Source organism: Triticum urartu, chromosome 3, assembly GCF_003073215.2.
Source record: "Triticum urartu cultivar G1812 chromosome 3, Tu2.1, whole genome shotgun sequence".
Taxonomy (NCBI): domain Eukaryota; kingdom Viridiplantae; phylum Streptophyta; class Magnoliopsida; order Poales; family Poaceae; genus Triticum; species Triticum urartu.
In genome coordinates, this window is record NC_053024.1 from 684,806,929 (window position 1) to 684,820,354 (window position 13,426).

The window sequence follows — 13,426 nt, forward strand, 5'->3', positions numbered from 1 at the left end:
AAAACATGATTTTTCAGAAAATATTTGAGAATTAAAAAACATGGATTTCAGAAAACCAAATCTGAAATAAAGTTCACAAACTTTAAAATTATTTATAAACTTTAAAAACATTAATGTATTTAAAAAATGTTCAAGAATTTTAAAAAATATTCAAGGATTTTAAAAGTGTTCAGAAGTTTTTAAAATGTTCACAATTTTCAAGAGATGTTCATGAATTAAAATATGAAAAAAATTAAAATAAAAAAAGCAACACTTCTTTTGGCACGGGCAGCAGCATGCAAGGGCCACTGGTTTTTGAGGCAACCGTAATGACAGTGAACCAATGATTTGTACAAAAATGTCTGACATCTTGAGTGAAATCAAAGAGCAACAACATGCCCTCTTACACCCATTCATACTCCACAAATCTGAATTTCACATACAACTATAAATTTCTGTGTACAGGGAAAAAATGAGTACAGAGTACAAGTCTCATCCTTGGACCAACAGTCCAACACTAATCAGTTTACCTAGATTTTTAGTTGTTGTACAAGCTAAAAAGCTCCGTCCATGTGAAGGTAAATCAGTCAAAGGCCAAGAACAAGAGCACAGCATATAGCATACATGGCGCTGGCGGGCACTGCACATCCCTCTTGATCTTACTAACCGCGTCCTCGAGTTTTGCTTCCAGCTCGATCTCACCTTATAGAGTTGGAGGCCAGGATCAGCTGCTGCAGGACCACCTCGGGCCTCCCGATGGCCCTGGTCAGCTGCCTTCGAACACTCGGGTCATCTTCTGTCGAGAGATCTGACAGCCCTAACAATCCCCTGCGCGAAGAAGCAAAGGTCAGCAACTTCAGACCCAAGAACAAAACGGCCACACATTAGTTGCTTTAGTATGCGAAGTGACAAGGTTGTATGCTACCAGCTGAATAAAACGAATACATGCTTTCAGTTAGTTCATAATAAAACAGTTGTTGAAAGTAACAGAACTGGAGTGCAAAACTCATAAGGAAGTAGCAGCAGCTACGATCACCCTTATGATCTGAAGTACCAATAGGGAGGACTTTAACTGCATAACATCATTTTTGCAATGACTCTAAACGTCTAATACCATTCCCATCTTATGTACTGAACTACTGAACTTGCCAAATGTAGAAACATATGCTCAACATCCTCATTAACCTGACCGGTTGAGACACCATCAATTGGGCACTTCAGTAGAGCATATACTTCTTAATATATCATGAAAATTCGATAGCTTATAAAAAAAATTGGACTCTACATTTTGAACGGATTCAGGTGCACTATCACTTATAAAAGCATGCAGAAGGGGATGAGATGAATTTTCTGAACATATTGAATATACCAAAACTGAGCTTAAAGCGCATGTGAAATGCTGATAAGCCAGTGGATGAGCTATAAAACTCTGTCGGGCACAAGGGCACTACCCATAGATACATGACCATGGCCACTACCATAGATACATGACCACTTCTTATAATGCTATAAACATCACTAACCACACTGCCAAAGAAAATGTAACTTCCCAATACATCTTCCACATGTTACTAAACACATCAGACATTCCAACAACGTATAAGAGTTCCCCCTTTTATGGAATTGGACTGCTCTTGGGTTATCTACTGCTTAACCATACAAAGCTCTGCAGGTGTTCGCAGCAGGGAGATCTACCAATCAGTAGGAATTTCCACTACCTAAGTTTGTTCTTCCATCTAATTTCAGGAGTAGGCTACTAAGACTTGTCATATTCATATCTGTATTTTGAATAATTATTTACAGCTTCAAGCTCTGGGACCTGATCACAAATTAGAGAATCTAATTGAAGACATTTTCTGGAAAACAGTCATAAATCTTAGTTGTTTATTTGCATCTGTCTCACTTCAATTATCTTAAATCAGAAGGATATAAGGTATGCGAGTAATATTTACAGCAGGGATATACAGTTTTTTGCTTAACTGTCTGACAGGCTTAAAAAAGCAACAACAAAAAAACCACTTGAGTAGGAGAACATTGTTATTGAGGATATAGGTATGGAAAGTACTCCCTCCGTTCCAAAATAGATGACTCAACTTTGTACAAAGTTAGTACAAAGTTGGGTCATCTATTTTGGAACGGAGGGATTAGTACTTACAAGATCTATAGTTTCTTCATACATGGAAAATGAAAGGGGTACAGGTTGTGTACCTTCAATTTGTATAGTGAAATGAACAAAGGGTCTTAAGATCTAATTTACATGACTGCAGCACACCAAAGTTTACACATTTGAATTGCTAAGCTCAATATCTTGCAATATCTATATCCTCAGTGTTCTTTATTGAAATGAGAAGAGGTTTACACACCAAAGTTCTTAGGATATCTTGCAATACACTTCTGCAAACTTCAGGGTTTTTTATTTAAATGAAAAGAGGTTCTTAATATCCAACATACATGACTGCAACATCTAGTCTTATAGGAAGAGAAATAACTGAAAGTGCATACCTTCCTATACTACAGAGGTCATACTCAGTGACGATATTAAAGATATCAAACACATGGGGATCATACCTCTTGATCATGTCCTATGTTCAGTGCTGGGAATATAGGCGGCCAGATCGTCATAACAGGAGAGATGCGTACAGCCACACTTGTACACTCATGTTCATCTGCCATCCTCTGATACACCATCTTAACCACCCTGCTACTGGGTTGAACATAAAAGATAACACCGCTTGATGGATGATCCAAGAACACAAAGTCAGCATTGTCTCCGACGGCAGCAACATTAAGATATTCACAAGGCACCCAACTGTCACCCGCAAGACGTGCGCATGCTTCGAGAACAGAAAACGTGTCCACCAAGAGCCAACCGCCTGCACCATGGTTGTCACCTGTCATCCGATGAAGCCACACGCTGAGCTGAAACCGGTCCGCAGTGACAAGATAGATCCCGGAACCCTCCGCGGATGAGAGCATGTAATTGTACCGCACTCCAGCTGGTAGCTGTAGGATCACGAACGTTGCCGTGGCCAAATCTAGACCCAGGGTGTACCCAAAGCCGGTCACCACGAAGACCTTGCCATGGACGGGTGGTAGCATTTTTGCAAAGAAGGTTGCAGCATACTGGAGCTCTATCTCTGTCATGGCGGTGGTAGGGACGCCCCATCCGCCGGATCCCAGCACGTACACCTCCGCACGGACTTCTCGCTGGACCTTCCACAGATTCACCAAGGTGATGCCGTCGCGCCCCCCATCCTCGGGCAGGAAAATCTGAGTGAATGCCCCCTGGGTGGGCTCCTGCGGGTGACGGCGGGTCGGCGGGATCGGTGGGAGGGCCGCTTCGGGCTCCCCGGAGAGCAGCGGCGCGAGGACGGAGTGCTTGAATGTTCCCTTGCGGAGGGACTCGACGATGAGGCGGCCGTTCCGGCAGTGCTCGATGCGCTGGCCTCCGCGGGCGAAGGCGTGGGCGCAGGAGGAGGCCGCGCGGCGCGAGAGGGCGGCGAGCTCCGGGGGCTGCGGGAGAGGCACGAACTTGAACGGTCTCACCGAGTAGCCGGCGCAGACGCCGAGGACGCGGGGCGGGTTGCGCTCGCGGAAGCGGCGGAGGAAGGCCGGGTCGGAGGCGTGGTGGAGCCACCCCTTGGAGACGAGGGCGGCGCAGACGAGGAAGTTGGGGAAGCCGAGGCGGATGAGGATCTCGCGGAGGAGGTCGTCGTCGCCGAGGACCGACGCCGCCGATGCGGCCGCGGCCGCCGCCGGAGCCCGTCCGTCGCCGTCCATATTTTTGGGGATTTTCAGACGGAGAGGGATTTCGTCGCAGATCTGGTGACTCTGCAGAGTCGCCCTCTGCCGTCCATACACGCTGCAGAACTTTAGCCCACCACATCTGCCGTTCAATCCAGATCTGATGGCAGAGATGAGGCGAAGGCAAAAAAAATCAGGACTTGTTTTTTTAGAGCAAGCAAATTGCATATCGTAAATTTTTTATTTTTTTAAGGCATAGGATTCAGGCAAGCTCCCACCACAGCCGATGAGAAGCAAACCTACTCAAACTTAAGCACACACAAATACAACTCCAACGCATCAAAGAATGTCCCAACCAGACCAACAAAAATGTGTCTCAACCAACTCCAGCTCACCTTCAAAGAGCAACAACTCTAAACGAACTATCCTTTCCGACGCACCAACCACCCTGATTGTCTAAAAGAGTTGACGGATGGGTCTCGGGACTAAGACAGCTCCGAGAAAGTCATCGTCTTGAACTCACCCGCAATGACGTCCCTAGCACCCCTCACAAGCAATCTAGAACAACGGCAGGCACCAAAGGAATGCAACATAGAACCTCCAACTCGTGTCTCCATAAATAATGGTCCCAATGGAGGAACGACATCGAGGACGCCACCATTGTCGATCTGAAACTAAACCTAGGCTTTCACGCGGAGACAACCAACCAAGTGAGAGAGACAGAGACACACCACATCGGAACCTTCGTTGAGGGGACGACACCAACAAGCATCGTCGTCGTTGGCACCAACCGAAGACGGGTAGGACGTTCGTCTAAATCGTCGTACACATGCATCCCTGCCCACCGAAAATCGAGCACGCCATCCATGTTGGTTCGCTCTGCCTCCATCGCAACACCTCACCAATGAAGCCACATTGTCACGCGCCACCAACACCACCGTCGAAAATGGCAAACACCTCCATGTTGAGTTGTTGGCGTTACCACCTGGACCACCATGGTGTTCGGTGGTCGCCGAGGCCCAACTTCACCAAGACTGTCGCTAGCCACGGACCAAGCCATATCGAGTAGATCCAAATCCAAACTGGGCAAGCCTAGGACCCCTTACCGATCACTATCGCCGCTGAAACTTCGTTACACCTTGCTGGTAAGCTCTCCAGCGGAAGGGAGTCACACCACCACCAGACGCGGAGCCACTGATCCGGTCGACGCCCATCCAAACCCACCCGCAGCAAGACGGATCTGGGCGGAGGAGGCGTGACTTAGGTGGGTGTAGCCACTACTTTCCCTTCCACGAAGGAGCTACAACTTGGCAAGAAAACCCAGTTCAGGAGACGATGATATGCTATGCCATCATGACTTCGACGGCGTTTCAACAAACATGGGTAAAAAAAATTCCAATGAGAACTGCTAAAATGCAGCGTGCGTGCACCGCTCCAGCAGCGCGCGCGACTCGCCGGGGCATTGCATATATGACATTTTGGACACAAAATGAAGTTGAAACATTCAAAATGCGATGAACATGACATATAAAATTTCACACAAATAAGTTGATGAAGAAAAGTTCATGCCCACAAGTTCAAAATCATGCCCACAAGTTCATCCAACCAAGTTCAAAATGCAAATCAAGTTCAAGACACAAATGAAAGACACATCATTCCTCGTCCTCGTCTTCGTCCTCGTCCTCGGAAGACGATTCTTCCGCCTCCGAAGATGAATCTTCCTCCCTCTCCTCATCGCGCACCGCATCACGTGAAGCTCCGGTGGTGTTGGCAAGATTTTCAACGGCATCTTCATGGGAATGTGTGTGAGGAGGCACATCGAAAGACATTCCGCCCATGGCGGCCGGAGGTGCACCCATGCCTTCAATGAGAGAAGCAAAACTCATGCCTCCCACGGTGGCCATAGCGTCGGGGGGTGCTCCAAAGCCACCCATGCCTCCCATGGCACCTAAAACGCCCACGGTACCTCCGAAGCCACCCATGCCACCCATGGCGCCGAGGCCACCGCCACCCATTGCATGAACCATGGCTCTTTTTTGGATCAAGACTTCTTCACGGGCAAGATTGACATACTCCTTTTGTGCCTCATTGAGGTTAGATGTGTCCAAGAAAAACAAGTGCTTCTCCCATTCCAACAATCTAGTTCGCTCCTTATTGCTCACCTTCCTCTCCTCCAAAGCCACCTTCCTCTCCCCGGCCGCCACCCTCCTCTCATCGGCCGCCAACCTCCTCTCCTCGGCCGCGCGCGACATCTTGGTTCCTTACCATTGTCCTCACCTCGTTGGCTTCTTTTCTTGCCTTCACAATAGCTTCCATAGCATTTTTTAGCTTATCATCTCCTTTCCTCTTCTTCTTTTCAGTTTTGTCTTTCTTGCACCCATCCGGTCACTTTGGCTTCGAGTATGAAACCGAGTTGGGTGTGGGGCTTCTCTTGCCATCATCACTTGATGCATCATCCTCCTCATCATCATCATCCAACTTAATTGTTCGCTTGCGTTTGTTGCTCAAATGCAAATCATCCAAATCTTCACGCTTCTTCCACTACAAAAAAATACACTTCCGTGATGATACGTGTTTGTCACAGTAGGTCACATTTTTTGTCATGCATGTACATCCATGACAAATTTATGACAGAATCGAGATAGTCATACCTGTGCTGTCATAGAAGTGTTCCATGACATTACCAAAAATATCATCACAGAAGTGTCCACTTCCATGACGATAAATCGTGCGTCACAGAAGTGCTTTCATCAAGGGTGACCGACACGTGGCATCCACCGTAACGGAACGCTGTTAAGCTATCGGGTCGGGTTTTGGATCCGATAACCCGTTAACAGCCCCGACCAATGGGGATTTTCCACGTGTAAAATCATCATTGGCTGGAGGAAACACGTGTCGGCTCACCGTTGGGACAGATGTCATCCGCTCATTGAACCGAAGGCGCCTATGATACGGCGACACGTGGCACGGCCCAACAGAGGCTCATTCCTGTCAAAAGGCCGGCCCGTTTGACTTGGTCAAAAGGTGGCGGGCCGGCCCACGGAAAGCCTGTTAACGGCCTATTCGCATATAGCCCATTTACAGCCCGCTAACCCAGGGCCCGTTACGCTCTATCTGAATTAGGCCCAGTAGCGTCATCTGGGCCGTCCAATATGATTCAGCCCGTTTTAACTTCCAGCCCATGTGTGGCCCATGACTTCTTTCGGCCCATATGAGGACCTTTGTAACTCTTGGCCCATTAATGGCCCGTGGTGAAACTGGCCCGTAATGAACAACGTATCACTTTATACCCATTAACGACCCGTTATTCCATTGGGCCGTTTCCAGCCCAAGTTATCTTTCGGCCTTCTCAGGACCCATTGATTCTTGGGCTCATTTGCAGCATTCGGTTACATACGGCCCGTTACTGTCATTTTCTGCTTGTGGGCCAAATTCAGCCCGTCGTTACAGTCGGCCCGTTTGCGGACCGTTAATACGTTGGGCCGTTTTCATGTCAAAAAAATCCGTTGGGCTGTTTTCATAGAGTTATCAAATACGGCCTATTAACGACCCGTTATGGTCCACGAATAGTACTGCCCATGATTGGCGAATTGATGATACGCCCCGTAGAAGGCCCATAGATCCTACGGCCCGTATGAGGCCCATGGATAGTACGGCCCGTAGAAGGCCCATGGACCCTACGGCCCGTAGAAGGCCCATGGACCCTACGGCCCGTAGAAGGCCCATGGACCCTAAGGCCCGTATAGAAGGCCGATGGATCCTACGGCCGGACGAAGGCCCATGGATCATACGGCCTGCAGGAGGCCCATGGTTACAACAGTCCGTGTGTTGCCATGATTATTTTGGCCTAGTTACCAAAAATAGGCTATTGTGGCCACTAGAAAAAAACAGAAAAAGAACTGACTACAAGCAAACAACTAAACAAGACAATAAGGAAATAAATAAGCAAGCAATTAACGCTAGCCTATTACCGCTATTACACATGTTACATCCACTGGGCATCAAAGTTCGCCACCAGTGCAAATATAGAGAACAAAGTAGCACATTACATACACTGACCGTCAAAATTGGCCACCAGTGCAAATAAACGCGGCAGCAAAACAAGAGCATAATTGAAACAACTCCAGAAGAGCTCAATAAACGTTATCCCGGGTATCCATCATGCTGGCAATAAGCTTAGCAAGCTGATTAGCTTTGTCCTATTTGGTGCTAAAATCCTCCAACGCTTGCTGTTGCACCAGAAAGTATGCATCTGAATGCTCCAGGGACTTCTGCAGTCCTTCCGCTTCTTGTCGCAACACAGCTGATCGATGTCTTTCAGCTTGTAGTTGAGACTCAAGAAACCGAACTAATTCAGACAGTGAGTTTGAATAGCTTGTGCAAGCGGTAGTGGCCAGTTACTCGAACACTAAACCAAGACAGGACTTTGGGGTTGTCTCACTGTCTTCAAGATAGTCTTCCTTAGCTGTTTTATCAGCTTTGTTGGAGACCAACAAGGATGTGTCACTATCCTGAACCTTATCTGCATTACTTCCTGAAAGTGCGTTATATCGACTAGAGGGGGGGTGAATAGGCGATTTTTATGGAAGTCTTCAACACGTGGAAGTTTCGAAGACAAAAGATAGAAATAAACCTATTACCATGCAGCGGAAGGTAGACTACACTAGGAAAACCATAGTCAAGTATTCAATGAAGTGAAAGCACATTGACTAATAGCAGCTAGGTAGTAAGGATCAGGTAGGAAGATATTATGAAGCCAATCAGAACAAGCAATCACTCAGTGAAGACAAGAGATAGTGCAATCATACAATGACTTCACAAGGACCAACAGTAAGTAAAGGGAAGGGAGGGATGAAACCAGTGACTCGTTGAAGACAATGATTTGTTGGACCAGTTCCAGTTGCTGTGACAACTGTACGTCTGGTTAGGGCGGCTAGGTATTTAAACCTGAGGACACACAGTCCCGGACACCCAGTCCTGAACACGCAGCTCAGGACAACCAGTCCTCACCATATTCCCCTTGAGCTAAGGTCACACAGACCTTGCCCAATCACTCTGGTAAGTCTTCAAGGCAGACTCCCAAACCTTCACAGACTTCGTTCACCGGCGATCCACAATGTCTCTTGGATGCTCAGAACGCGACGCTAACCGGCTGGAGGATTCACAGTCCTCAAGTGTAATAAGTCTTCAGATCACACAGACAAGAAGACTTAAGTGATGCCTAACACTCTTTGGCTCTGGGTGGTTAGGGCTTTATCCTCGCAAGGAATTCTCTCTCAAAGGCTTCGAGGTGGGTTGCTCTCAAACGACAAAAGCCGTACTCTAACTCTGAGCAGCCAACCGTTTATGGTTGTAGGGGGTGGGCTATTTATAGCCACTAGGCAACCCGACCTGATTTGTCCGAAATGACCCTGGGTCACTAAGGAACTGACACGTGTTCCAACGGTCAGATTTCAAACTCACACAGCAACTTTACTTGGGCTACAAGCAAAGCTGACTTGTCCAACTCTGGACAAGATTCGCTCTCATAGTCTTCACTTGAAGACATAGGTTTTGGTTAAGCATCACTTCAGTCATTCTGACTGGTTCTCTTGGACCCCACTTAACAATACGGCGGTTCCTATGACTCAACAAAGAAGAAATAGAACTACGAAAGATCTAAGTCTTCGAGCTCCATAGGCTTCATGCGATGTCTTCTCTTGTCATAGTCTTCAATGAGAATATCTTCATAAACCACCTTTGACATCAATGTCTTCATACATTTTTAGGGGGTCATCTCTGGTAGGAAAACCGAATCAATGAGGGACTTCTACCTGTGTTATCCTGCAATTCTCACAAACACATTAGTCCCTCAACTAGGTTTGTCGTCAATACTCCAAAACCAACTAGGGGTGGCACTAGATGCACTTACAATCTCCCCCTTTTTGGTGATTGATGACAAACTAGTTGAAGTTTTCAATGGGGAATATAATATGTGAAATTGTAAAAGGATAAGGAATTGTCTTCATAAGCTGCAAGGGCTCCCCCTGAAGATGTGCATATAAGTGATTTGCTTTTGGAATGCAAATGCACATGGCAGGTTGTACTTGTGGAGATCCTCTTCAACTTATGATGACAATTCATTATGCATGTGTAGGTATGTGAAGATAATGACATGCATAATGGAAAATGAACGTCTGCAAAATGATCTAAGTGCGGAATTTACCGTCGCACATGCGGAATTTATCATCGCATCACAAAGTAGCAAATAAGTAGCAGACGACCATCGAGTTTAAGTGTTACAACTCAAAGAACCAAATGTTCTCAAAACGAGAGTTGTAAACACTAGGCAAAATATAAAGCAACCGCCCATAGGGACCCGCTTGAAGACTATCAAACTCATATGCTTCTCCCCCTTTTGTCAGTAAGGACCAAAAATGTTTGAAGACATAGAGCATCTACTCGTTCCCAAGATGAGTAGGTGAAGCAGCAGGGTCCTCGGTGGTGTTCGGCGGTGCAGAAGAACTTCGAGCAGTGTCGAAGCGTGCTGACGGAGGTGGCGGTGAAGTAGCATCGTCTTCGTCCTCGATCACTCTGGCATTCACAGTTGCCGCAGAGGAAGAGAACTCAGAGTCTTCAAGAGATGGAGTTCGTCGCAGCACTGCCCTTCGAGGAGGTGTGGAGTCAAACTTGAAGCGTTCAGAGAAGCCATCCTCTTGAAGATCATCTTCAGAGCACATAAGCGTCAGCCCTTTCCATGTGCGTCGAGAGGTTTCATGTGCAACAAAGGCATTCTTGGTGGCAAGATTGCGAATACGGTTGACATCCACCAAGAGGCTTTGCATTTGGCGCTTCAGCCAGTCATGATGCCTATCCTGTTTCTGATGAAGAGCCACCAGAAGCTCTCAGTCATTGAGAACACGAGTGCGCTTCTTAGGTCGTTGGGCAATTGTGCTATCGGTGGCTTCAGTAAGGGCAGGATGTGGTGCACGTGTAGTTCCAGCCAAAGGATACACACGAGTGACTGCTTCAACTCCTTCAATGTTCTGAGAAAAACTTTGATGCTCCGCATTCTGAAGACTTAGAGGTTCCTTGGCAGGCTCAGGATAAATTGCTTCAACAGACATATCCACATCAGGCAGAAAGATCCGATGATTGCGAGCAGATGGCTGATATGAGATAGGGGAGTGGAGTTTAATCAGCCGCATTATCCATGGAGCGTAGAACTTCAAGCCAAAAAGATCAGAGCCTGATGCAGCAAGTTGGCGGATGAAGAAGTCCTGTGCATTGAAGCATTTGCCATGAAGAATATAGAAGACCAAAGTCTTCATTGCACCTTCCAGCTTGGCATGTGGAGAATGTCCTTTGATGGGCCAGAGAGTTCACCTTATGATGTGATAAATAGTCCTTGGCAGATACTCAAGGTCTTCAACGAAGAACTCCTTGGGATATGCAGCATCTTGGGGCAATGGCTTCATCATACTGAGCATCTGACTCATGTTAGGTTCAGGCTTCTGAAAGATGCTCTCCACAGCTTCACTATGAAGCTGACAGCCATGTTCGTAGAGATCGCCAGGAGTGGGCAGACCAGTGAGCTCAATGATATCAAAGGCTTTGGCTTTGTGATGAATATTTCCTGTCATCCACTCCAGGACCCAAGTCTTCAGATCTCTGTTGTACCCACGGATGTGAAGTGTGGCATAGAATTGGAGCAGCAACTCTTCATTCCAGTGCTCTTGGTCGGTGACAAACGGCAACAATCCAACCTCTTTGAAGCAATCTAGAGTTTCTTCCAGACAGGGCAGACCAGCTATTGCTTCGATGTCAAGACGCTTATGTGGGAAGATGCGACCTTGATTGTATAGAATGCAGGAGTAATAGCTTCGTTGCGGATAGCTCCAGAACCGATCAGATGATATTCTTTTCCTTGAGTAGGGGTTCCTGGAGCTATTGAAGAAAGTGTTGTCTGCTTTGAAGCCATTGACATTGAAGGATCCAGGTGTTGATGCAGGACCTGAAAACCTGGGCAATCTTGGGATTGGCTTCTGTACCTGAGGCCTGTGCTCAACATGATAGTCAAACTGAGGACCAGCAGCAGGCGCAGGAACAGAAGCAGTAGCATCAGTGGCTTCGCTGACTTCTAGTGCTTGGGTTGGTGAAGGCTCCACATTAGCTTCAGCCATGACAGCGTCGGTGGCAGCCTCAAGATTCTCAACCTCCACTTGACGAGCTGGAGGGTCGGTCACAGTCACGTTCTCCTCGAGAACAGCTTCTTGGTGAGACGGGGGTGTAGCAGCGCTTGGGGTTTCTTCTTCATCGGCTGATGCAGCCGGAATGTCTTCAGCAGCTTTAGCTTCAGACTCAGAGACTGGAGGCCTTGGTCCTTTGCGAAGCCTGCGTAACACTGGCGACGCCTGTGGAGTTGGAGTTGGCTGGGCCTCAAAGTCATCTTCCTCTTGTGCTTGTGGGCGATTAGCCCATGATGCATCCTGAGCAATTGGCGTCAGAGGACGACCAATGCTGATGAGTTCGCTGTGCGTTAGCACAGGCGATGATACCTGTTGGTGCTCGAGCTGAGGAAGAACTGCATCATCTTCAACGTGGTCATGGTGACCAATGTCTTCAGCAGCGGTGGGATCAGCTGCTGGAAAGTATTCAGCTTCATGAGCCTCTGTGAAAGCAGGCTCATGGGCAGTCAGTTGGCGCTCTTGAGGTTCAGCGTCAGGGCGAACCATGGAGATGGGTTCAACAATCAAGGGCTCTGTGGGAGCAGCCCGTTCCTTCTTGGTCTTCCGCTTCTTCTTGGAGGGGGCAGTAGCAGAGGCTTCAGGATGTTTCCTCTTCCTGGCTTCAGCCTCAGCAGTCCTCGTCTTCTTCAGCTCTGAAGCGGTTGACCGGGCCTTTGGCTTCGAGCCAGTCATGCTAGTTGGGAAGAAAATGGGATCTGCTTCCTGCCTTGGTGCGTCGGGTTCGGCCACAGTGGGCTTCTTCTTCTGCTTGGCAGCCATCCTGGGATCAATGCCCGGACGCCCAAGGGCCTTGCGCTTCTCAGCCTCGTTGTAGCCTTGCACACACTTGTCAGCCAGGCTCTTCATGCGCTCACGAGAACCCTGAGCTTCTTCACGCTTCTTGAGAAAGGCTTCTTTAAGCTCGTGCAGCATGAGCTTGAAGTTCTTGACCTCTTGTACACTGAGCTTGGCCATATGCTTCTTGAACTGAGCTTTTTCATAGTCAATCTTTTGCTTCAGTTCGACGATGTGCTGAGCTAGAGCTAGCTCTGAAGCAATGGCGCCATGGAAGGCGACACTGAGGCCAATGGGAAGTTGCAGATCTTCGAAGCTGAGGTTGGGCGTGTCAAACCACTCATCAATGAAGTTATGGATGATTGCCACGTCAAAGAGAGGCAGATCATTGAAGATTTCTGCTTCTTGTTTGCTCTTGATGAGTTGCTCAAGAGCGTCATCTGCAAGATCTTCATCACTGGACAGATCGATGGCATTGTTTCGCAGAATGGCAGCAGCTGTCAGTTCTTGGCCGGTGTGTGGCAGAGGCATCTTGACTTTCTGAGGCTTGGAGATGCGTGATAAATCTTCAGACTGCACACTGTCTTCAGGAGGTGCAGTAGCCAGTGGCTTCGCCCGTGAGATTTTTGGTGCAGAGGCGGACTTTGAAGCTTTAGGCTGCTTCAACTTCTTTGGCTTTGGCGCTGCGGGCGCTTCATCTG

General features: G+C 47.7%; 1 protein-coding gene across 1 annotated transcript; it reads right to left on the reverse strand.

Annotated features, from left to right (window-relative positions):
• Positions 1 to 354: 354 nt before the first annotated feature.
• Positions 355 to 3,824, reverse strand: LOC125545916. Its single transcript, XM_048709972.1, has 2 exons — positions 2,548 to 3,824; positions 355 to 807 (listed from the first exon to the last, which is right to left on the reverse strand). The coding sequence occupies exons 1-2, from the start codon at positions 3,757 to 3,759 to the stop codon at positions 769 to 771; spliced, it is 1,251 nt and encodes a 416-aa protein (XP_048565929.1). The 5' UTR covers positions 3,760 to 3,824; the 3' UTR covers positions 355 to 768.
• Between the last annotated feature and the right edge of the window lie 9,602 nt (positions 3,825 to 13,426).

What these genes read in the sequence shown, in the direction of transcription:
- LOC125545916 (XM_048709972.1), bottom strand. Translation starts at nt 3,759, where the DNA reads ATGGACGGCGACGGACGGGCTCCGGCGGCGGCCGCGGCCGCATCGGCG. An exon ending in ACATAGGACATGATCAAGAG is followed by an intron (nt 808 to 2,547) that starts GTATGATCCCCA and finishes TTCTTCGCGCAG; the next exon opens with GGGATTGTTAGGGCTGTCAG.